Here is a 25,311-nt window from a genome sequence, read left to right as displayed (position 1 = left end):
ACTTGCTGTATTAGATGAACAAAAACATGTTTCAAAGCCAGTCATTAAAACAGTGACTCTTGGGATGAGTCAATGTACCAGAAATACAACCCAGAAACAGACCCTAATGTGTATAATGACAGCTGGAAAAAATATACATAAATATTTATCTGACCCATGAATGGGGAAGATTTTCTAGTAATTAAAGCAAAGGGTAAAAATACAAACAAAAGATTGGTATATTTGACTATAGAAAAAGTCTTAAAAGAATTAAAAACTTTGTATAATGAGCACAAATGAAGAGTAAACAGTTTAGGAAAATAGGCGTTTACATATTTGTATGTACCTAAAAGGGCTTCCCAGGCAGCTCAGCAGTAAAGAATCTGCCTGCAATGCAGGAGCTGCAGGAGACGGAGGCTCAATCCCTGGGTTGGGATGATTCCCTGAAGGAGGGCATGGCAACCCACTCCGGTTTTCTTGCCTAGAGGATCTCATGGACAGAGGAGCCTGGTGGGCTACATTCCATAGGGTCACAAAGAGTTGGATATGACTGAAATGACATGACTTAGCATGCGCATGCACATAAAAAGATTTGTATTTACATAGAAATATTTTAAAATTAAGAGTGAGTTGCCTTAATATGTCAAAAGCTCTTAGAAATCAAATAGAAAACAGTAACCTACCCAATAGAAAGATGACTAGCAATTGATATAGTCCACAATAGAGAAGATAGAAATGGCCATTAAACATACAACTGTCCCACCTCTGAAATCAAACACTCAAAATTAAAAGAGCTGAAAGGTTTTATATTAAACCTATCAAATTAAAAAATGGATTAAAAGTCAGCATTTGCAACGATGGGGTAGGTTTTTCGCTACATGTGAGAGTAATGTGGTGGGACCCCTAGTAAAGCAGGTACCCTTTGACCTGTTCTGCTTCTCTGCTGTCATTATAAGAAAATAACCTTAAGCATGTGAGGGTTCAGTAGAGGATTTTATCACAGCCTTAGAGTGTGTGTGTGTGTGTGTCTGTGTGTCTGTGTGTGTTTAGTATTTATTTATTTACTTTTGGCTGCATTGGGTCTTTGTTGCTGTGCACGGGCTTTCTCTAGTTGCAGAGAGTTAGGGCTATTCTCCAGTTGCGGTGCACAGGCTTCTTGTTGCAGTGGCTTGTCTTATTGCAGAGCATGTGCTCTAGGGCTTCAGAAGTTGCAGCACATGGGCTCAGTAGTTGTGACTCATAGGCTTAGCTGTCCTGTGGCATGTGGGATCCTCCTGGACCAGGGATCGAACCGGCGTCCCCTGTATTGCAAGGCAGATTTTTAACCACTGGACCACCAGGGAAGTCCCAGCCTTAGTGTTTTATGGCCAAATGTTGGAGTCCACCTGAGTATTCCACCCTGGAGAGTGTCATTTGTATCATCCATATAGCAGAAAGTACTGTGGCCTCCAGCTGTTATTTCCGCCAAATATTTAAGATGTGAGGGAGGAACTTTCCTGGTGGTCCAGTGGTTAAGTTCCTCCTTCCAATGCAAGGGGTGAGGGTTTGATCCCTGGTCAGGGAACTAAGCTGTCACATGCCTTGCGGTGTGGCATAGCAACAAAATTAAAAAAATTTTTTTTTTTTCTTTTTTTTCTTCATTTTTTTATTATCATTATTATTTTTTTTTCCAGTGGGTTTTGTCATACATTGATATGAATCAGCCATGGATTTACATGTATTCCCAATCCCGATCCCCCCTCCCACCTCCCTCTCCACCCGATTCCTCTGGGTCTTCCCAGTGCACCAGGCCCGAGCACTTGTCTCATGCATCCCACCTGGGCTGGTGATCTGTTTCACCATAGATAGTATACATGCTGTTCTTTTGAAATATCCCACCCTCACATTCTCCCACAAAGTTCAAAAGTCTGTTCTGTATTTCTGTGTCTCTTTTTCTGTTTTGCATATAGGGTTATCGTTATCACCTTTCTAAATTCCATATATATGTGTTAGTATGCTGTAATGTTCTTTATCTTTCTGGCTTACTTCACTCTGTATAAGGGGCTCCAGCTTCATCCATCTCATTAGGACTGGTTCAAATGAATTCTTTTTAATGGCTGAGTAATATTCCATGGTGTATGTGTACCACAGCTTCCTTATCCATTCATCTGCTGATGGGCATCTAGGTTGCTTCCATGTCCTGGCTATTATAAACAGTGCTGCGATGAACATTGGGGTGCACGTGTCTCTTTCAGATCTGGTTTCCTCAGTGTGTATGCCCAGAAGTGGGATTGCTGGGTCATATGGCAGTTCTATTTCCAGTTTTTTAAGAAATCTCCACACTGTTTTCCATAGCGGCTGTACTAGTTTGCATTCCCACCAACAGTGTAAGAGGGTTCCCTTTTCTCCACACCCTCTCCAGCATTTATTGCTTGTAGACTTTTGGATAGCAGCCATCCTGACTGGCGTGTAATGGTACCTCATTGTGGTTTTGATTTGCATTTCTCTGATAATGAGTGATGTTGAGCATCTTTTCATGTGTTTGTTAGCCATCTGTATGTCTTCTTTGGAGAAATGTCTGTTTAGTTCTTTGGCCCATTTTTTGATTGGGTCATTTATTTTTCTGGAATTGAGCTGCAGGAGTTGCTTGTATATTTTTGAGATTAATCCTTTGTCTGTTTCTTCATTTGCTATTATTTTCTCCCAATCTGAGGGCTGTCTTTTCGCCTTACTTATAGTTTCCTTTGTAGTGCAAAAGCTTTTAAGTTTCATTAGGTCCCATTTGTTTAGTTTTGCTTTTATTTCCAATATTCTGGGAGGTGGGTCATAGAGGATCTTGCTGTGATTTATGTTGGAGAGTGTTTTGCCTATGTTCTCCTCTAGGAGTTTTATAGTTTCTGGTCTTACATTTAGATCTTTAATCCATTTTGAGTTTATTTTTGTGTATGGTGTTAGAAAGTGTTCTAGTTTCATTCTTTTACAAGTGGTTGACCAGTTTTCCCAGCACCACTTGTTAAAGAGGTTGTCTTTTTTCCATTGTATATCCTTGCCTCCTTTGTCAAAGATAAGGTGTCCATAGGTTCGTGGATTTATCTCTGGGCTTTCTATTCTGTTCCATTGATCTATATTTCTGTCTTTGTGCCAGTACCATACTGTCTTGATGACTGTGGCTTTGTAGTAGAGTCTGAAGTCAGGCAGGTTGATTCCTCCAGTTCCATTCTTCTTTCTCAAGATTACTTTGGCTATTCGAGGTTTTTTGTATTTCCATACAAATTGTGAAATTATTTGTTCTAGTTCTGTGAAAAATACCGTTGGTAGCTTGATAGGGATTGCATTGAATCTATAGACTGCTTTGGGTAGAATAGCCATTTTGACAATATTAATTCTTCCAATCCATGAACACGGTATGTTTCTCCATCTGTTTGTGTCCTCTTTGATTTCTTTCATTATTTTATACCTACCGTGAGGAAGAGGAGCACAGGATGGAGCCAGGGAGTCAGGTTGAAGGTGCTGACTGATCCTGTGGTTCCTTCCAGTCACCTTGGTCCTGTCCTTGATTTCCTGCTGGGAGCTGGCCTGGGTACCTGGTGCTGACTGGGATGGGCTTTGCACCTGGGCTGCCAGTGTGCTCTGACCCATCTCATTCACTGGTCCTTTCCAAGTGCCCCTCAGAGAACTCCCCTTCCCTTTCCACACCAACTGCCTGCCCCCCATCCGCAGTCAGAGGCTCTCGACCGTTCCTGTCTTCCCTCCACCTGGGTGCAGTGCTGGCCATGAGATCCCCCTGTTAGAGGCCCAGGTATGCCCCCTGACCTGTGCCCAAGGGCCTAATGGACCTCTCTGTTCACCTGCAGCAGCTGAGGTGCCAGTAGCTCAGGCCTTGGCTTTAGGCCCAACTTCCCTGTTCCCTGTCCTGCCTGGTTCCCCTCAGTGGCCTGGGGCACAGTGGTGAGTCCCACTGGTCCTCACCGCTTCCTTCGATGAAGGAAGCGATGGCACAGGGCTGGCTCTGTGCTCCCTGGGGTGTGCCATCCAGAGAGACTGGTCACTACCCTGCATGGCCCCATCCCCAAAAGCCCCCTTGAGGCCTGGCCTCAGATGCTGGGCTCCCTGCTCCTCCAGGAATGTCCCCACAGCTGCATCTGTGTGGAAGTACCGGCCTGGGCATTGGGATGGAGCTTAGAAAACCAGGCTCCAGGCCTGCTTGTATGGAAGGTCAGATGTCCCAAGGCTTTCAGACATCAACTCTAATATGGGGCATGGATTTGCTTGCTTGCATGGATTTGCTCTGCCTGCCACCTGCAGAACCCTTTCTTTTGTCTCTGACACCAGGGACCATGTGCCTGCTGAGCATGGATGCCAGGAGGCCTTGGGAGCTGGTTCAATCCTCACTCAAGAGCGTCCCCACCTGGCTTTGTTAGGGGTCTCTTAGACCCTGATGGAGCAGTGCCTGTGGTCACCCTGCTCTGTCTGAAGGGGATCATGTTTCAACAGGGAGTTGTGTCTGAGGGTTTTGTAGATGCGGCAGATGGCACATCCACATCTGATGAGCTGGAAGCTGTTAGTTACTCTGCCTGCAAAAGAAGAAAAGAAGATGCAACCCTGTTTGAGGTCACTGACACGTGCGCTCCAGACTCTGAGCAGGTAGTTTGCATTAATAGTGGCCCACGATGCTCCCTGCCAAGGCTTGCATGGGACCGAGCCCCACACCCTCTCTGATGCTGAAGGTGGCTGCTGGGAGGCTTTTTCCACTCCTACCCAGGCTGGTCGACACAGTAGCCATGCCTTTGGGTTTTAGCTCTTGTGACTCTGAGGATGTTCTGCTAATGTTAAATTTCAGCTTTATTGTGTGTGGTCCCCTGTGCTGTGTGTGCTCAGTTACCTAGTTGTGTCTGACTCTGGGACCCCATGTGCTTCTCTGTCTCTGGGATGTTCCCAGCAAGAGCACTGAAGTGGGTTGCCATTTCCTCCTCCAGGGAATCTTCCCAACCCAGAGATTGAACCCGTATCTCCTGCATTACAGGCAAATTTTTTACCACTGAGCCACCGGGGAAGCCCCTGTGGCCCCTATCCCTACTTTTCCATCCATCTTTTAATTTCTTGTGTAGCTATCTCCTTTGGCACATGGGAAACTTACCCTGAAAGCTCCACAGGCCATGCAAGATTCTCTTTATGGAGAAGAGCAGGGAGGCCTGGGTCTCCCTTGGGGGCTGGGACCAGACTGGTGGGGGCCAGGCTAAACCTCTACTAGGGCTTGGAGAATGCACCCAGCCCCTGCAGTTGCCAGCATCTGAGATTATGCGCTCGTATTCTGAACCCTGGTTGTGCCGTGGAAGCCTGCTGAATTTAGTCCTGACTTCTTTCATTGTCTATAGCATTTGTGAGTCTTGAGGGTTTTACTAATAATATCAAAAGTGAGACTAGCTAATATATGTAATGGAAGTAGTTTTGCTTGTGAGGAAAAGCAGTGAGGCTTCAGACACTGAAGAGTGATTTTGTGTTTAACTATCATCCTTTCACAGAATGGTGACTTTTTTCCTGAGTAAGATGGCCATTGAGTCATTTAGCAAAGATTTATTGAGCAGCTGCTGCATGTGGGGGCACTGGGTGCCGGGTGGAAGGCTGTAAATGAGGTGTGGTTTTGCCTCTGGGTTTCGATCTATTGGTTAGTTCAGAGCAGAAGCACTTTGGGAATTCCCTGGCAGTCTAGTGGTTAGGACTCGGTGTTTTCATTGCTGGGGCCTGAGTTCAATCCATGATTGGGGAACTAAGATCCCGCCAGCCATGTGGTACAACAGAAAAACAGAAACCCCAAGGCACCTTGTAAACACAGAGGACAGCAGTGCATGAGCACTGATAGAAAATATTGAGTGGATGTGGAGAGCCCCTGCATGATCTAAAAACAGAAAAAACAAACTGCAAATAGATTTTCCCAAACGGAAGGTTTAATACTGTAAAGATGTCAGTTCTTTCCTTAGATGTGTACATTCACTTAGTCAATTAATGTGTAAAGGGAGTATTGCTTCCGGTGGCTTTGTTTTGTTTTGTTTTTGGAAATTGATAAAAGACACTGAAGTCCATCTGGAATATAAATTGGTGAGAGTTCCTATAAAGAATGTAGAAAAGTACAACAATAAATGGGAGATTTGATATCAAAATGTGTTGTAAGCTACAAGCATAGCAATATAAAGCAACAGCACATCCTAATGGAGTAACAGAGACCCATTAGGTTGACATAGAACATCTAGATGCAGATGTGAGTATACATGCCAGTTGAGCAGGTGATAAAGGTGGTATCATGTATCAGAGAGTAACACTGTGTTAAGTAAGGGGCGTTTGAACAGTGGCTCACCATTTGGAGAAAACGATTCTTTTCTTGTTTTTGGTTAGTCGTTGGGTCCTGTCCAACTCATTTGTGACCCCGTGGACTATAGCCTGCCATGCTCCTCTGTCCATGGGATTTCCCAGGCAAGAATACTCGAGTGGGTTACCATTTCCTTTTCCAGGGGATCTTCCCAACCCACATCTGAGGGTCCCACATGTGACCCACATGTGAGGATAGGACTCACATCTGCTGTATTGGCAGGTGGATTCTTTACCACTGAGCCACCAGGGAAGCCCTTCTTTACTCATAGGAAACACTAAGATATATACCAGGTTGGTTGACTAATGTAAAAGACACCCTAAGAGTTCTAGAAAAATTAGATGACTATTTATAAAATTATGTGGATATTCCAGAGCCTCACCAAAACAACCCCTTAAATGTGGACAGGGATGCATAAAATATCCCAGATTCTGGGTTAGAGGAAACCATTCAGCAATGCTATCGAGAAGCAGATGGTTAGAAAACATTTGCAACATATGATGACAGAGGGTATACAACTGGAATACCTAAGTAAATCTTTCAAAGAAATAAGACAGCCATGTACTAACAGGACAATGGGTGCAAGATGTAAAAGGCAGTTCCCATGAGAAAGGGATAAGTGGGCAGCAAACGTGGGGGAGTTCCCCTCGAGGGGTGACAAGAGCAGAGCACATGATCAGCGTCCAGAGACTGCCCTGTCGCCGCTCGGTTAGGTGGGACTTGGTTTTATTTACTTATTTTATTACAATTTTTAAAATTGAAGTGTAGTTGATTTACAATACCTCAGGTGTATAGTAAAGTGATACTATACACTTATACATGTGTTAAAATATATATATATTACATATATATTCTTTTTCAGAATCTTTTCCATTATAGTTTATTACAAGATATTGAATATAATTCCCTGGGTTATTCAGTAAATTCTTGGTGATGATCTGCGTCATATATAGTAGTGTATATCTGATAATCCCAAACTCCTAATTTATCCCTCCCCCCTTTTGCCTTTGATAGCCATGTTTGTTTTTATGTCTGTGGGTTTATTTCTGTTTTGTAAATAAGTTCATTTCTATTATGTTTTTAGGTTCCCAGGTTTGGTTCCATTAAAAAGAGGGTTTGGCTGGTGGCTGTCACCTCGGGTGTGTGGTGATGTCTACCAGTCTGCTGCTGGGGGCTGGGATGTGGTTTGGGATCCACGTGTTGGGCTATTATCATCCTGTCATCCCTTCCCATAGTCTTTGTCTTCCAGGAACTGGGTCATGTCCCTCCAGGGGTCCATCTTTCATTTACTGCCACTTTACACAGCCACACCTCCCTGGCCCTCCTGGTTCTGCAGGGTCACCTCCCTTGCTATGGTGTGTGCTTTCTTGGTTTTTACCCTGCTGACAGCACCCCTTCTTCTAGAAGGCACGCATGATCCAGGTTCCATGGAGAGGGCAGCTGGTACCTGTTCATGGGATCCAAAGCCCCCAAACCTTCTGTAGTGACCAGAGGGGTGGGCATGTGTCACAGAGGGGTCCTCCTGGACTGTGCCATGGTGTAGAGGTCTGGAGCCCTGAGGATGTTGTGGCCTGGGTGTATCTACCAGAGCCTGACGTCTTATGCCACCAAAGTTGTTAGAACATTGATTGCCTTGACTTATTTGGGGCTTCTGTATAAAGGAAACAACCTACTTTGAAGTTCCATAAAGAAGGAAACGACCTCCTTTGAGGTTTGTTTTAACCATTAGAAATCTTTTGCTTGCCAACAGTTGAGACCCCAGTTTAGGTTAATTAATATAATAAAGGGAATTTGTCACTCATGTAACTGAGAAGTCCTTGGGTAGACCTAACTGCAAGCACGGTTTAATCCGGGCATCTACTTGCAGACAAGGTTTAATCCGGGCACCTAGATGATATTCCCAAAGTCCAGGTAGCTCTCTCTGTTTTTGCACTGCCTTCTTCATGTCAGTTAGCTCCTTGGCCTCTCAACAGTCTCCAACACCTTGGACGCTTCCACAGGTTACCTACCTCCCACTGCGTTGTTCAGAGGAATAAGAGAATGCCTCTTGGTGGGCTTCCAGAGAAGGAAGAGGAAGCATCTCTTTCCCAGGGGAAGCTGTCCTCAAATGTCAGTGGCTCTGATTGGGACATGTCCCCATTCCTAACAAGCCAGGGTGCTGTCCTGACCCTGCAGCTGGAGTAGAGTTAATCCTGCTGGAACCACTCGACTGAGAATGGGAGGTTCAAGGCATCATTCCTGGAGTTGGGGAGTGGGAGCAGGGCGCCAGGCAGCTGGTGGGGCAAGGGGTGGTCTGAGCATCTCTCCAAGACTCCAGGATCCCTTGAACCTCCCATTCTCAGCAAATCCAGGAATCTCATGGTGCCCTTAGTATAGATTCTTGCCACATCTTTTTCCTGATGGCCCCTCGCTTCCTCCTTGGCAGTCCCTACTGTGGAGTCTTTGTTCCCTTTTGCAAGTGTATAGTGTGTAATTGAGAGGCTGGCACTGGTCCTAATGATGACAGCGCTAGTTGGAATGTGTCAGGCTGGGGTTCAATTTGATATTTCTAGTTCTCATCCCAGATTTTTTTCTCTTGTTGCTTTTGCAAAGCCCGCCTTGTGTTTGTGGATGGACCCCCCCCCCCCATCCCTCTTCCCCCATCAAAATACTGTCCATGTGTGTCATCCAAGTTCTACAAAAGAGGAAACTGAAGCTGAGGAAGGTTCTTTGGGTCCAAAGATGGCGGGAAGGATGGCTGCAGAGAAGGGAGCTTGGGCAGTGCCTGTTTGCTAGAAGGAAGTGCTTGATCAGATGCCAGTGGAAAGGTGACACTGTCCTCCCTGAATTGGCACAGTACTTTCTATTGAAACCACGCTTTTTCTCAGATGGGACTTAAACTCAACCCAAACTCGGATTGGGACTTGTATCCACAGGCTGGGACTTCAATCCATGATCCATGACTTAGGAGAGGACTTGAACCCACTCTTTTTTTTTTTTTTTTTTTATTGGCTGCCCTGGGTCTTTGTTGCTGTTTCTCTAGTTGCGGCGAGCAGTGGCTACTCTGTTGTGGTGCGTGGGCTTCTCATCGTGGTGGCTTCTCCTGTTGTGGAGCACAGGCTGTAGGTGTGTGGGCTTCAGTAGTTGTGGCACACAGGCTTAGTTTACACTTGGCATAGGGCATCTTCCTGGACCAGGGATCAAACCTGCATCTTCTGCATTGGCAGGTGCATTCTTTACCACTGGACCATGAGAAAAGTCCAAACCCACTGTCTTTTACCTAAAACCCCTCACCTTGTGTCAGGACCTACTGAAGCTCAGGTTCTTTTGTCTCATCACTGAAATTATTCAGCGTGAGGGCAAAGTGATAGACAAAGAATGAGTTTATTAGCCTAGGACACTTACGGCAGATACAAGCAGGCAGGCAAGGGAGCGTTGCCCCAACAACAAAAAGGGCTTCATTTTTATAATCAAAGCAAAAGTGGGGAGGGGAGAAGACCACCTTCTTCCTCATTTTTGAGTAGATATCAAGGCTTACATCATTAGTTCTTCCTTTGACTTTATATGGCCTAGCTGGGACTGTCATGGCTTTATTTAAATCATATGTATGTTAGCAAAAGGGTGGTAACATATACTAAAATATGGCAATTCATCTCAGGTTTTGTAATTGCGGACTCCCCAGGCCAAACCGGAACCCAAAGTGTGTTGGGCCCTTCCATCCTGTCTCCCTGGTGCCCTTAAGGCAGGAACTGCTCACCACACCTTTCTAGGCAGCCACATCTAGCCCACTAACCCACCAGAAGGGACCCTGTTCCTGCCACCCATGCATGCATGCTAAGTCACCTCAGTCATGTCTGACTCTCTGTGACACTGTGGACTGTAGCCCACCTGGCTCCTCTGTCTAAGGGATTCGCCACGCAGGAATACTGGAGTGGGTTGCCATGCCCTTCTCCAAGGGATCTTCCAGACCCGGGATGGAACCCACATCTCTCATGTCTGCTGCATTGGCAGGCAGGTTCTTTACCACCAGTGCCAAATGGGAAGCCATCTACGGTGAAAGTGGACAGGTAGAAGCTCTGCTCTGGGGACACCAGCTCCCAGGTCATCTCATTGGGCACAGTCTGACCACTGAAGCGAGTGGTGGGCTGAGCCCATGGCACCTACCACCTTAGACCATGATCCCATCAACCGCAGTCTCTGCCGCTTGGGCATCTCACTCCACGAGAGCTGGAGGACACTGTGAGGGCCACCAGGTACTTCTTCAGACCTGGCTGCTTTCTGGTGTCGCACCTTTCTACTCAAGGTGGAATGGTGGTGAGGCAGGCAGGAGCTATAGCAGCCCCACTCAGCCATTGGTTGGTGCCTCAGTGGTTTCCCCCTCCCCCAAAATGAGCAACGGTCAATCAGGGACCAGTTAGTGGTCCTGCTCAGCCATTGTTCAGTGCCCCCAAAGTGGGCCCCTCCCCGAAACAAGTGACTGTTAGTGAGCAATTGTCAACCAGTGACCGTGGCGCTAGTGGTAAAGAACCTGCCTATCAATGCAGGAGACAGAAGAGACATGGGTTCAATCTCTGGTTGGGAAGATCCCCTGGGGGAAGGCATGGCAAGCCGCTCCAGTATTCTTGCCTGGAGAATCCCATGGACAGAGGATCCTGGCAGGCTATAGTCCATAGGGTTGCAAAAAGTTGGACAACAAGTGAAATAACTTAGCACATGTCAAACCAGCGACCGGTACTTGTCCTGCTCAGCCATTGGTCAGTGCTTAAGTGGGTTCCCCCCCCCACCTCTTGTGTATAAAAGGAGCCCAATTTGAACTGTGGGAAGATGGTTTTTTGAGACGCTAGGCTGCCATCTTCTCAGTCTGCTAACTTTCTGATTAAAATCATTATTCCCTGTTCCAACAACTCATCTCCTGATTTACTGACCTGTCAGTGCAGCCAGGAGAATGAGCTTGGGCTGGGTTCAGTTTCCGTATAATGTCCTCTTTCACTTAGCTTCTTTACCCCTTCTCCTATGTTCCCATCTTAGCTACAAAATGCTACTCTTCAAGGACCATTAACTCCCTGACTTCATGTAACAAGATTCGGACACCGTATCTACTGTCCTGTGCTTTAATCATCAGAACTTGTGGCCTGAATGTGCCCGATGCTTGGATGCTTGGTCTTCCTTCAAGATAGTGTAGATTGTTGCTAGGTTACTGGATTCTTTTCTTGAGTAATCATTAGCCTACAAAAATTCCTTTTACATTCTTAATCCCCGAGAGTGATTCCTAAACTAACTATCCTACTCTACCCCAATCACTGCCAGTGCAGAATGAGGCAGAGGACCCCTGGGAGTTTGGGCAGGGCTGCAGGCCCAGCTAGCCTCCAACCCTTCAGCGTTTGTCAAAACCTTCACAGACTTTCTCTCCTACTAGTCCGTGTTCTCACCTGTCACCCCCGCTTCCTGCCATATGTGCCTTTTCAGGGTCCACAGCACACACCCGCACCCCTCTGTGTACTCCTGACCCAGTGTTCAGGGGCGTGAACAGGGCTGCCTTGCCTTCCTCAGAACTGAGATCTCTCTGCTCTCTGAGGACCCTCATTATGAAATATAAAATCAGACGTGTATTCTGACTAATCCACCTTCCCTCCAAGAAGTAGCAAACTGTTACTTTTTTCTCACTAATTCTCTCTAGGCAGAAATAGGTGCAGCCTTTATGTATGCATTTAGAGCTGGTCTATAGCCTTTGAACTGAGGTATAATTGGTATTGAATGAACTACACAGGCCTTCAGGGTAGAGCCCCCTGGATGTTCTGCTGTGTGTACCGCTTTGTCACCCCTACCCGATCCAATGACAGGACATTCAGTCCCCAGAAAGTTCTCTAGCATCCCTTCCAAGTCAATAAACTCTGCACTTAACAAATGTTTTAATTAAGTATTACACCCACCCTACAGAGTATGTATAACACAGATGCCGGATTATCTTAGTGGATACTCATCCCCTACCATCCATCGTCAACAAAGACATCATCAGAAGTATTGGGGTTTCCTCCCAACCACCCCCATCCACAGCCCACACCCAGAGGTTGTGACCAGGTCTGGATTCCTAATCAGTAGTGTTTAGTTTTAGTGTACATATTCCGGACTAATGAGTTCAGAGTGACAGACCACAGGAATGAGGAATACATAAATATGTAACATGTATATATAGGCTTGATTTTTGTCAAGGAAGAGTTTAGAGTTTAGCCTCGTGCCTTGCCTGTAGACCCGTGAGGGGCCAGACACTCATGTGGCCCCATTGATGTGTATTGAGAGAACTAAGTTGCCTGTGTGAAATCTGAGTCTTATTCTAAGGGTTCTGAAACAGCTTATAAAAAGCACAATCAAATAGCGATTAAAAAAAAAAAAAGAGAAAGGTAGATAAAGAGGAGAAAGGCAAATTGCAAATCAGAAGCCAAAACTCTCTTGTTTTTTCTTTTGAACTTTTTATTTTACGTTGTGGTAAAGCCAGTTAACAGTGCTGCAATAGTTTCAGGTGAATACTGAAGGGCTCAGCCATCCATACAGATGTGCCCACTCTCCCCCAGACTCCTCTCCCATCCAGGCTGCCAGGTAACACTGAGCAGAGTTCCCTGTGCTGGACAACAGGCCCTTACTGGCTCTCCACTTTGAACATAGCAGTGCGCACATGACCATGCCAAACTCCCTAAGCCTCCCTTCCCCTGGCAATCATAAGTTCGTTTTCTAAGTCTCTTCCCATTTTGTAAGTTCATTTGTATCATTTCTTTTTAGATTCAATATATAAGCGATGCCACACGATATTTCTCCTTCTCTGTCTAACTTACCTCACTCAGTACGACACTCTTGAGATCCATCCATGTTGCTGCGAATGGCATTATTGCATTCTTTTTAATGGCTGAGTAATATTCCATTGTATGTATGTACCACAGCTTTTTTTAATCCATTCCTCTGTTAACGGACATTAGGTTGCTTTCATGTCTTGTCTGTTGTAACCAGTATCACAGCAAACACCGGGGTGCATTTTTCCTTTCGGATCATGTTTTTCTCCAGATATATACCCAGGAGTGGGATTGCAGGATCATATGGTAGCTCTATTTTTAGTTTTTTAAGGAACCTCCATACTGTTCTCCATAGTGGCTGTACCAATTTCTATTCCTACCGACAGTGTAGGAGGGTTCCCTTTCTCCACCCATCTCCAGCATTTATTGTTTGCGGATTTTTTTTTCTTTTAATGACAATTCTGGTTGGTGTGAAGTGATATCTCATTGTAGTTTTGATTTTCATTTCACTAATAGTTTGATACAAAACCCTTTATTTTTGGGTCTGATCACAGACCTGCCTGAGGTGGGTGCATCCCAGGGGAAGAGGGAACATGTTGGTGCTGCAGCGAGACACGGGACTTTCTGAGGAATTTATATAATGAGATAGAAGCATTTAGGCACCTACCGGGGCTCAGGGATTGTTCTAGACACTGTGGATGCAGCAGTGAAGAAAACAGAGACTTCCTTCCTGGAGGGAAGAGAAAATAAAAGGCATGTTTAGTTGACGGTTTCTGAGGAACAAAATAAAGCAAGTGCAGGGCTACATACGTTTGCTTTCCTACTGGGAGCGTCCAGGTGGTCTGTCGAGGGGTATGGGGCAGAGGACAAAGTGAAAAGTGAAGGAGGTGTCTGGCGAAAGAGGGAACTGGAAGCCTGAGGCTCCCTGATTCTGTGCCTAGTGATGACAGGGGAGGTCAGTGTTCCTCACAGCTCCCAGGAGGAGGGGCCATGTCTGAAGGGCCGCAGGGGAGATGGAAGGAGAAAGGGGAGAAAGTGGCCCCGAGTCTGCCTTGTGGGGCAGGGCAGGCAGGTTTGAGGAGGTTCAGAATTGGCTAGTGTGAATGCTCTTGGTGGACTCTGGGCGGTAGGGTGGTCTAGATGTCCTGTACTTGGCCCTGTGGTGATTTGGAGCTGGAAATGTTGGCGTGGAGGGAGCGTTTGATAAAGGAGGTGGGCGGTGGGTGGAGGGAGGAGCTCCGTGTTGGTTGATTGGCAGATGAAAGATGTGCTTGTGGCGAGTCACCACCTCTCTCTGGGTATTAGTAACCCTGGGAGGGGCAGTCTCTCCAGGATGAGCAAGGTCCCCCCAAATGCCGAAACATCCTAAAGTACAGAGAGTAAAAAACAGGATTGATACTGGAGGCCAGGACAGGACTAGGGTGGGATGAGGTTGACAGACAGTGAGGGTCAGTCATGTGGGGTCTTCTAGCCAAGCATAAGGTTTGATTCTGGGTGGGCAGGTCAACCTAGAAGGTAGCCTGTGGCTTTGGCCACATTCAGATGCACAGGTCCCAGTAATCTTTGCCAATTGATGAAACTGCCTTCTTGGCTCTCAGTGACTTTCAGACTCAACCTAAGCCTCTTCACTGTAAGCCTCTAAGTCCTACTAATAAGCTAAAACCATCTGTTTTTAGTCTTTCTCTCCCAGTAAACCATCAGTTTTATGGGGGAAGAACTCGTCTTACTTTCTTGTTCCTTGTGCTTAGGACAGAGTTCCAGGTTCCTTTTGGTAGATCAGCATAAGCGACTTAATTTAAGCCAGCCTTGCCTTCGAAAAGGAAGAGAATCTGCAAAGGGCTTGGGGCTGTGGGGTCTGCATACAGCTTCCTGCTGGTCTGATCTGTGGTTCCCAGTGAGACTTCAGGACAACCACGTCAGGCTTCCTGCTGGTCTGATCTGTGGTTCCCAGTGAGACTTCAGGACCACCAGGAAAGCTAATGGAGATGCTGGTGCCTGGAGTGGGGAGCTGCTTGGTGGTAGTGCTCACAGAGCAAGCCTGGACTGGCAGCAGCAGCATGGAAATGCAGGACATGAGGTCCCCCAGATGCGCCGAATCACCATCAGTATGTTGGCAAAATCTTCAGAGATCTATATGCCCTGGAAGTTGGGGATGTGACCGCCTTGAATGACCTTCCTTCTCTTTACCACAGTGTTAGCTGGTATTGATGTCAGACTGGGAGATTGCCATTCAGGACAGCCTGTGTGTTGTGCTGCTTGTTTCAAGCAGATGGGCTGGAAGTTTGGTCAGGTTTCTTAGAGAAAATGTGGAAGCTGACCCAGAACAAGATGTCCCACCCCATGTGCAGATAAACCCCAAGGTCTTCCATCTCCCTCTCCCGAGGACTCAGCCCAGGCAAGGGGCAAGATGCCAAGCCCTAGGCCCACACTGGGCTTCAGTAGCAGGGAGGATCACAGGTTACTGGCACTTAAGGACCTAATCAATATTTTGCTGCAGACCAAGATTGCCTTGCATGCAGGACATTCAGCCCTTCGGGGTCCTCGCAGGGGCCTGCCACAACTGCTTCTACAAGCTCGTCTGATTCCGAAGCTGAGGATTCTTGCCTTTGAGTGAGGATCTGCAGGCAGAAGCATAATGTGCCAGTGCAAGAGCAGGAAGGAACAGCTTAGACTTCTGCTCATTTTTCCATCTCTATTTTGTATGTAATACATACCATATAAGAGTGTAACATGCCGGGGCCTGTGCATACTTTCTAACATATGAAAGCCGTCTTTACAAGGCCCTCCCATTGGAAGGTATTCCGCATGAGGGTCTCAGCTTGGATTGGGCAAAGCAAAGTATGTGACCATCACTGCTCCCCACTTGTCCCTCAACTCTGTTTACCACCCCCGTTCACTTCGTGCTCAGTTTCCTTCTTTCCAAGAGAGAGGAATGGCAGATTTAGCAGTTGTAAGGTGGTTGGGTTGGGCTATGCTTGATGTACTTCAGAAATTGAAAGGAAATTGGAGGAAACCTTTGGTGAGAGTATAGAAAACCTGAGAAACAAAATGAAATGAGTGTCTCTTTTTCTGTTTAGCGGCGTAGAAGGAGTAAAAGGAAGAAAAGGAATTCGAAGAATACTTCCACATCTGCAGAGCTGGATTCCTTGTCCGCCTCCTCATTGGAGCCCTGTAGTCTGAGTTCGCTTGCAAACCCTGGGCTCCAGGACACAGCTCCATGCCAAAGCCCAGCTCAGCAGGGTAGTCCCTCTCACGAGCCAGGCCAGCCTCCAAGTGTGGGCAAAATACCACTGGAGGCTATGGGCCACCCTCTGCAAGGCGAGGCTACAGGAGAGGCAGAAGCAGCCACGGGCACCGAGTCTCTGAGCAGCCCAGCACCTCAGGACCAGACTCTGGGAGGAGCCCTCCCAGAAGGGAATGACCACCTGTCCCCGCGCCCCTCCAAGGGTGACGATCTCCCCACTTCTGCCAGCGAAGGCTCTCCTAGGGAGAAGGATACTGCCCAGGAGCTCCTGCTGCCTGAGCCCAAGGCGGACACCTCCAAGTCCAGGAAAGAGCTGCAGACCACCGGACTGCTGGCCAGGGCTCCTGCCTCTGGGGTGAGTTAGGGGAGTGATGCCGGGGTTGGCCTGCCTTGTCTCAGCACCTTGCTGTGCAGTGCGGATCTGACAACACCTCACTGTCTGAAGGGCATACACTGGGACTTGCTTCCTGGGAGGGGGGCTGTGGGAGGGGCTATGCCTCTACCCTGAGCCGCTGACCCCTGTTCCTGGGCTGGTGGAAGAGCCTGACCCTCATGCCACTGAGTCCAGGTTTCCCTGTGCACTTTGTCATTTTGGCCCTGATGTTTGGGGACTTTATTTCTTCCAGGCAAGTGATGCTGCAGCTGAGCCAGCTGGTTCAGTGGAAGGAGCTGAGAAAGATGTTAAAGAGAAGAACGAGGAAACGAAAGAGCTGCCCACAAGCATCCCAGCTTCCCGAGACCACCGTCAGGTAAAGCGTCTCGTGCCTGCCTGGTCGCCTCTCCATGACACCCTCCCCATCCTTGCTGTCCATCCCATGGGCTGCTCCTTTTAGTCCCGTTCCTTCCACGGCTTAGTCATTTGGTGAATTGTGTTAGGTGCTGGGGGTATAGCCATGAATGAGACCAGTTCCTGCCTTTCGGAGCTGACATTCTAGTGGGGAGAAAGACATGCAAAGCCAGACTGTGCGAAGTGCCCTGGAGAGAAATAGGGCAAGGGACTGAAGTGGGTGCCAGTCAGGGCCTCTCCAAGGAGAACTGAAAGAGTGACAGGCAAGCCACGTGCCTATCTGGGGACATGCAAAGGCCGCAAGGGAGAGTGTGGTGGGCTTGTTTAGGGGGCAGCAGTAAAGCTGCTTCTTCCAAGAGCAGGTGAAGGGAAGAGAGGCTGGGGTTAACGATGTTGGGACAGGAGTCCTTGGAGCCTGTGGTGGGTGGACCGGAAACCGTTTGAAGGTTCTGAGCAGGGAAGGGATGTGACCAGTCTCGTGACTATGACAAGCGTCCCGTGTATGTGGCAAGCATGGAGCCTGGTCTAAAGGTTGGGGTTTGGGTGCCTGTTCCAGGAAATTGCAACCAAGGACCAGACGGCTGTTCCTGGAGGGAAAACAGGTGAAAATGAGAAAGCCAAGCCAAAGAACCTGAAGAAGCCAGAGGGGAATAACGGAAATAATGCAGCCCCTGTGAAAAATGAGAAGGAGCAAAGGAACCAGAGCACACAGCGAGCTAAGGAGAGGTGGGTGCAACTGGCTCGGGGAGGCAGAGGCCGGGCCCCCACCCAGCACTGGGGCTGGGAAGGGCCACGCCACCCCAGAGGAGATTGCCAGGCTGCCTGTTTGTTGACTCTCAGGGCAAAGGGCAACGCTCAGGAGGTAGGCAGGGAGGGGCACCTGTCCCAATTCCTTGACTGGTTGAAATGCGCCATCACATGGTCTCTGGGGACCTGAGCAGCATGGACCTTACAGAAGTCAGGAGAGAGGCAGTCATGCCCCAGAGTACTCAGTCACCCCCTCCCACCACCCCCAGCTCTTTGGAGCTGGGCAGAGATCACCCCAGCCTGTGCCCCCTGTCCTCCTCCACAATAGAGGGAGAGCCAAGGGGACCCACATGGTGGGCAGTCTATCTGAAGTGTGGGCTCTCTTGCACTTTGCTGGGGTGTGTGTTAGTGCATGCCCAGAAACAAGATCGTGTGTGCACATGTATGCCTGTGTATGTGTATGGGCAGGGGGTAGAGAGACCAGATCTAATCAGTGTTTCCTTCTGTGACTTTCCACCAGCCTGCTGAGCTCCACGGAAGGAATCATGGTATACTTCCATGCAATCATTTCTAAACATTTTGGATTCAACCCTGATCAACACAAAGTATATGTCAGGGGTGGAAAAGAATTCGGGAAGCCTGCATGGAGTCATAATGTTTGCGAAATGCACTACAGCAAGTGAGTATATCCCGGTTGGCCCATAAGGAAATGTATAGAATGTCCAGTCTTTGAAATATATTGAAATCATCATTCTGATCAAGTTGATTAATTCTTAGAACTTTTGGAAGATAAATATTTCAAAAAACTCTTCCCTATAATGCAGTTCTTTGTCATACTTCATCTTGGTCGTCTTTCTGTCTCCGTGTGGAAGTGAGCCTTGTTCTAGAAGCATCCTCTCTCTCAGCATAGATTTACAGCATTAGGTCTGCACTCCACGTTCTGTTTGAGAAGAATGAGCATTTCTGGGAGAGGATTTTCACATATCCAGCTGCTCTCCTGTTTATTCACAGAGACTTACATGAGAACGGGTCCCTCATTGAAGGCAGCACCACCATTTCCAAGCAGCACGTGAATAAACCCATTCCTTACAAGTACGTCATCTGCAGAGGCAGGAGCCCTGAGTATGAGTTCATCTACAAAGAACCGTCAAAGAAAGGCGAGCATGTGAACCGCTGTCTGCGGGTGAAATCTTCCCTTCTGGACTCTGCAGGTAAGCCGAAGACTCTTGATTGATCAACCTCTGAGGCTGGACGTTCCTCTCTGGAACAAAGGCTTTCCTTGTCCTCTGTGGGTGTTCTTTGCTTGCCCTTGGCCCTGCCATACCTCCTGGCTTTATGTTTTCTAAGCCTGAGCTTGGCAGCATGTTTCTGATCAGTGTAACTTAAGCACTCACAAGAGTAAACAGGGTAGCGGATTTTTTCTAAGGGAAAGAAGAGAGGGTGGATCTGCTGAGAAGTGAGAGGACTGGGGCATGGAGAGGCAGCAGTGATTCTTTACCATCTGAGCTACTATTAGATAAAGCCTACTTAATATTAAAGTTCTTATTTAAAAAGATTGATCTGTCAGCTTTTGAGAGAGATGGATCAGTCTGTCACCAAGACCAGGTAATTTATTTTGTTTATTTGTTTTTTGGTGGTGCATTCATGTGGTAATTTTCTAAGGAACTCACGTACCAAGTATGCTGAGCCATCTGGTTCAACAAAAGCATGTTTCAAGTACTTAAGGGTAGTTGCGGGGTGTCTAGGTTACTTGTCCTAAACATCTATGCTACCTCTGGGGTCAGGCCCCACGTTGCTCATCTGCGGCTGGGAACCTGGATGGAGTGAGTGCTGGCTGCCTTCTATTTCCCACATTCTGTAATTTTCCTGTCTTTCTTCCCTTCTTTGGCTCCTTCATTCCCTTCTTTGACTCCTTCATCTTGCTTCTTCTGGTCAAGATCAACCTTCCAGGGTGGAGTGTTCAGGTCTAGTGGGTTCCGATGCCCCTAAGTATAATGTTCTCTTTACTCTTAGACTGGCATCAGTACGATGATATAATTTGTATGAAGCCCCCTGGGACATTTCAGAAATTGATGGATCATATAACAGATGGTACAAGGAAAAACGTGGTGATAGGGAAGCAGATCTCAGCTGCAGTCATGCTGGACCGCATCTTCAGCATTCTTGAAACCTGGAATGCCATCAATTTAAAGAACTTTTTCATCCAGTTCCAGCAGTTCTATGATGTCATTCGTGTGCCCATGATCTATGAAGGAGAAGAACAGCCATGGAGTGCTCTACAGTATGAAGAGAAGAAGGTACCAGATCTCAGGGGTGTCAGCAACATCTCCCTTTTCTGTCTCCTGGGCATTCAGCATCACCTCACCATCTAGTGGCCAGATGACTCCAAGACTCAGTGAACAGGTGGATGGGGGCAGGCTATTTCAGCCTCTTGTTTCCTAGCGCCACCTCTAGGGAATTCTTTGTCCTCCTCATTTTTTGACTCCTCCCACGTCCTCACCAGGGCTTCCCTGGAGGCTCAGATGGTAAAGAATCTGCCTGCAATGCAGGAGACCTGGGTTCAATCCTGGGGTTGGGAAGATCCCCTGGAGAAGGGAATGACAACCCACTCCAGTTTTCTTGCCAAGAAAATCCCATGGACAGAGGAGCTTGGCAGCTACAGTCCATGGGGTCGCAAAGACTAGGACACAACTGAGGGACTCACACTTTCAGTTTCAACTCCTCTAGACCCACCTCCATTACTGGTCCCACCCTTCCCCTCCACTACCTGGTCCCACCTCCTCACCTGCCCTTTCCCTCCACGACAAGAAGACTGGCATCCTCCTCCATGTCATCTCCAGCTACTGTGTCGTATGGCTTAAGCATTTTTGAGACAGACCTGGAGCCACATCTGAGATGACTAGTGAACTCTTATAAGGCTCAGGACCCCAACCTGAGATCCTTTCCAGCATGCTGAGGCCTCTGGATGTACCACTGGTGGTACCTCCCAAAGTCCCAGGGCAAGGGGATACTCAGGGTTTAGTGGGGTGGCAGGTAGAGGGCGACTGCTCCCCAAAGATTTCCTTGCCCCTCATTCCTCAGGCCCTACCCAGCTCACAGGAAACTAAGCTCAGTGCCAGGCAGGTCTTGACACCTCTGGTGGGTTCAACGCCATGGTTATGTGTTTTCCTTTTCTCTGGGGACCAGGTGAGGAAGCACCTATGGGAGTGCTTGACAAAGAAAATGGCACCATTTCTGGAAACCAGTGGGGACCGTCTGCCTGAGGACTGCCCAGTGAAGAGTAAATTGAGAATGGGCATGATTGTCCTTTTCTTAGTGGAAAAATTCAACTTCCTCTTACTGGAAGAAGACCTGGCCTCACTCTGTCACCTCCTTCACTCAGAGGCCACATCACCAGATGCCTTTTGCCAGGACCTGAAACACATTTTTGAAGCATCTCAGAGGTAGTGTGTGTGTGTGTGTGTGTGTGTGTGTGTGTGTGTGTAAAGATTTCCTAGCTCTCTAATGGGTTTTATCTGATTATAAAAATAAGAGCTTGTCATAGAATGGATGAAAACATACAAGAAAAAAATGACCCATAATTTTACCACTCACTATTGTCATTTCAGTGTTTATCAGTCTAGCCTTTTTCTAGTCTATGTACTGTTTTTCATTTTATTACATATTCTATTGAATACTTGCTTTTGAGACGCTTTGAGGTATATCATGGGCTTCCCCTGTGGTGCAGTGGTAAAGAATCTGCCTGCTAATGCAGGTGATATGGGTTTGATCCCTGGGTCTGGAAGATCCCTTGGAGGAAGGCATGGCCACCCACTCCAGTATTCATGCCTAGAGAATCCCATGGACAGAGGGCCTGTGTTTGGGGGGCTGGGTCATAGTAAGACAATGAAGCTGGACTCGAGGATGTTTGTGGAAGCACTGTGGATGCCCTCACTGTGGCCTCGGCCACTGTCGTTCCCAGTTTAGGAGCCACTGCTGTGCCCATTGCTTTAGGCTGGGAGCACTGGTAGTGTGGAGGCTGTGGCCTGTCCCGAAGGCACTTATATTTCACTGGTTGGAGGCGCCTCCCCAGAACACTCTGATGATCCCCAGGTCTTTTTTCTGTAGCTGTTTGAATTGAACTCAAGAATAATATTGGGTAGCCTTCTCTGAGTAGCCAGTCTTAACGGACACTTGCCTCCTGGTTTTACAAATTTTAAACATCCAGTTAAATCCTGTCCAGGATTTAATAAAATTTTGAAAGAGAAAAGAAATGCTGGCAAATGTACATGTGTTTGTAAGGAACATGGCATGTATTATTTATAGGCTCCCCACTTACATGCAAAAAGTTGCTTCGTATTTAGATTTACTGTTGCCAGATGACCTGTGTTCAAGCCCCAACTCTGACACCAGGGACCTTTTGTAGATCACAAGCCTCTCTGAACCTGTCTCTCCCACTGTCATGGAGAATGGAAGGATGCCCTTGGGAGTTTGCTCTGGGGCTGCAAGAGGGCCTGTTCAGTGCCTGACACTTTTGGGTGCCCAGTGGGCCCTGAGGTTTCTCCCTGGTCAGATACCCAGAGTGTTCTCCTGCTCTGTGTGAGGAGCTGTCCCTTCCCTAATGGATGTCAGACCCCCAGGTGGGCCTCACATTGGCCATCCTGAACTGATGTCTGTTTCTGTTCCCTTTCTAGCTGGCAAGCGTCCTTGGTAAACCTGTGCCGAATGTGCATGGGCAAAAAGGTTGACCTCTGGGTGTGTGCTCTGCCTGTGCTGCACCACTGCATGGACCTGTCCCCACCAGCCCAGGGCTCAGCCGTGCAGTCTGAGGACACCTGGGCAGCCCTTGAAGGCATCTCCTTCTCGGAGTTTCGGGAAGCAAGACCAGATCAGTAAGTTTTGGACCTGCACTTGTGTATGTAAATTTTAGAATCATAACTGTGCTTCCAAGATCTCCAGTGGACTTCCAGTGTCCACTTACCTCTCCTTCTAGTGATGGAAGTAATATATTGCTTCCTTTAAAATTACTTCCTTAAAAAGTTTTGAACATGCAAGAAATGGAAAGCTACAAAAATGGCCTGCAACCACAGAGATAATCGTACACTTTGGCCTATGTATTTGCAGGGTTGTGTCCAAATGTGGATATGTGGGTGCTTTATATATTTAAAAATAAACCACAAAAAATAGATTATTTATTTTTCTTACAGTTTTATTGAGATATAATTGAGGTACAGCACTGTTTAAGAAGTACAGCATAATGATTTGACTTACATCATGAAATGATGACCAATAAGTTTAGAGAGTCCATCCTAAAGGAGAGCAGTCCTGGGTGTTCATTGGAAGGACTGATGCTGAAACTGAAACTCCAGTACTTTGGCCACCTCATGCGAAGAATTGACTCCTTGGAAAAGACCCTGATGCTGGGAGGGATTGGGGGCAGGAGGAGAAGGGGACGACAGAGGATGAGATGGCTGGATGGCATCACCGACTCGATGGACATGAGTTTGAGTAAACTCCGGGAGTTGGTGATGGACAGGGAGGCCTGGCGTGCTGCAATTCATGGGGTTGCAAAGAGTCGGACACAACTGAGCGACTGAACTGAACTGAACTGAAGTTTAGTGAACATCTATCGTCCATAGGTGCAAAATTAAAGAAACAGACAAAAATGTTTCCTTTTTGATGAGAACTCTTTGGATTTACTCTCCTAACAACTTTTATGTATAATCCACTGTCAGTTCAGTTCAGTCCACTGTACTGTTAATTATATTATATGTTACATCACTAGCACTTATCTATGTCTGGAAATTTGTGCCTTTTGTCTGGTTTTGTCCAATTGTTCCCCACTCCCTGCGTCTATAATAGATCATTTATCTTGTTTCATTCTGTTTTCCAACTTTCTTTTTTCACTTAACAGTGTATTGTATCAATTGTATGAATGATTTTATTTTTGTCAGTAAACACACACCTATTATAATGACTGCTTAGTGTTGCAAATTTTATTTAGCTAGTTCTCTGTTCCTGGACACTTGGATTGTTTCTGCACATTTGCTCATGTTTTGATGCACTTCTTGTAGTTTTCCGTGTCCAGTTATTTCCTCAAGATAAATTCTTGAAAGTGGAATTGAAAAAGACCAGTGGCTTTGCACTCTGTAGGTATGCAGTGAAGTATCATTTTGAGGTAAGCAAAGAGTTTAGAGAAGACACAGAAAGCACAGTCTGTAAAAGAAAAATGGTAAATCAAATTTAAGTACAAAAATTAAATAAAAAATACAAATTCAGTCAAAAATTAATATTAGCAGTTATTACAAAGCACAGATACCATCTCCCATTTACTTTGTCTTTTGTCAAAGAAGCTATTCCAAGTCTCATCTGCTCTCCCCAATCCAATAGGATCTAGCCTATAGGATTTTAGGGATTGAAATAGTGAGCAAGCTAAATTAAATTATTGCTTCCTCACTATTATTGAGATCTTTTGAAATTAAAGCCAAATTAGACAGTCTTGCTGGCAAATGACAAACATTAGCGTTGGTCTTAAATATTGTGCCTTTCAGGCAAAAGCGGCCTTTAGTATGTAGTGAAGCTTTATCCACGTGTTTCTCGTAACCTCTGTCAGTTGTGGCACTCTGCTGTACAGTATTTTCTTTCACATTGTCATCTTTTTGGGTGTCCAGGCAGTGTTACAGAACAGAGTAATTTAAAGACCTTCCCTGAACTGGGTTCATGTAGAATCCAGGGCATCATGCATCAACATGCTTAGTTCTTAAATTGTTACACTGACAATGGAAAATGGCATCAAAAGTTAAACCAAGAGCTTTTGCCATATGATCCAGCAATCCTACCTGTGGGTGTATTTCCCAAGGAAATGAAATAACTATCTCAAAGAGATATCTGCACCCCTATGTTCACTGCGGCATCATTCACAATAGCCAAGATATGGAAACAACCTAAGCGTCCGTCAGTAAATGAATGGATAAAGAGGAACTGGTTTGTATGTGTGTATACATATATATGTATGTGTATATATACATATATATGTATACGTATATACACATACATGTATATGAATACATGATGAAATATTTTTCAGTCACAAAAGCAAGGGAATCCTGCCACTTGCAAAACATGGATAGACCTTGAGGGTATTATGCTAAGTGGGATAAAGCATATAAAGGCAAATACTATAGATATGATATCACATATGTGAAATCTGAAAAAATGAAACTCACAAGAGCAGAGAGTTGAATGGTGATTACTAGGGCTGGGAGGTGGGGAAAAGTGATGATGTTTCTCAAAGAGTACAAACGTCATTATTTCTGAGGAAAAATTAATTCTTGAGAGCTAATGTACCACTCATCTCTCACGCTAGTAAAGTGATGTAATGCTAGTAGTAATGCAAGCTAGTAATGCTTAAAATTCTCCAAGCAGTACGTGAACTGTGAACTTCCAGATGTTCAAGGTGGTTTTAGAAAAG

General features: G+C 46.5%; 1 protein-coding gene across 2 annotated transcripts in view; it reads left to right on the top strand.

The window, feature by feature from the left end:
* Positions 1-25,311, top strand: part of LOC133057722 (E3 ubiquitin-protein ligase RNF213-like) — a 124,456-nt gene that overhangs the window by 13,167 nt on the left and 85,978 nt on the right. The window contains exons 4-12 of one of the 2 annotated variants that reach the window (XM_061144588.1): positions 4,453-4,602; positions 16,161-16,682; positions 16,954-17,076; positions 17,671-17,840; positions 18,382-18,540; positions 18,873-19,072; positions 19,875-20,158; positions 21,048-21,304; positions 22,535-22,732. In XM_061144588.1, the coding sequence (XP_061000571.1) occupies positions 4,453-4,602; positions 16,161-16,682; positions 16,954-17,076; positions 17,671-17,840; positions 18,382-18,540; positions 18,873-19,072; positions 19,875-20,158; positions 21,048-21,304; positions 22,535-22,732 (2,063 nt within the window). The remainder of the gene's footprint in view (positions 1-4,452; positions 4,603-16,160; positions 16,683-16,953; positions 17,077-17,670; positions 17,841-18,381; positions 18,541-18,872; positions 19,073-19,874; positions 20,159-21,047; positions 21,305-22,534; positions 22,733-25,311) is intronic. The other variant, XM_061144589.1, reaches the window with a different exon arrangement.

The sequence above is a fragment of the Dama dama genome, chromosome 5 (genome assembly GCF_033118175.1).
Source record: "Dama dama isolate Ldn47 chromosome 5, ASM3311817v1, whole genome shotgun sequence".
Lineage (NCBI taxonomy): Eukaryota > Metazoa > Chordata > Mammalia > Artiodactyla > Cervidae > Dama > Dama dama.
This window is presented reverse-complemented; position numbering and strand designations above follow the sequence as displayed.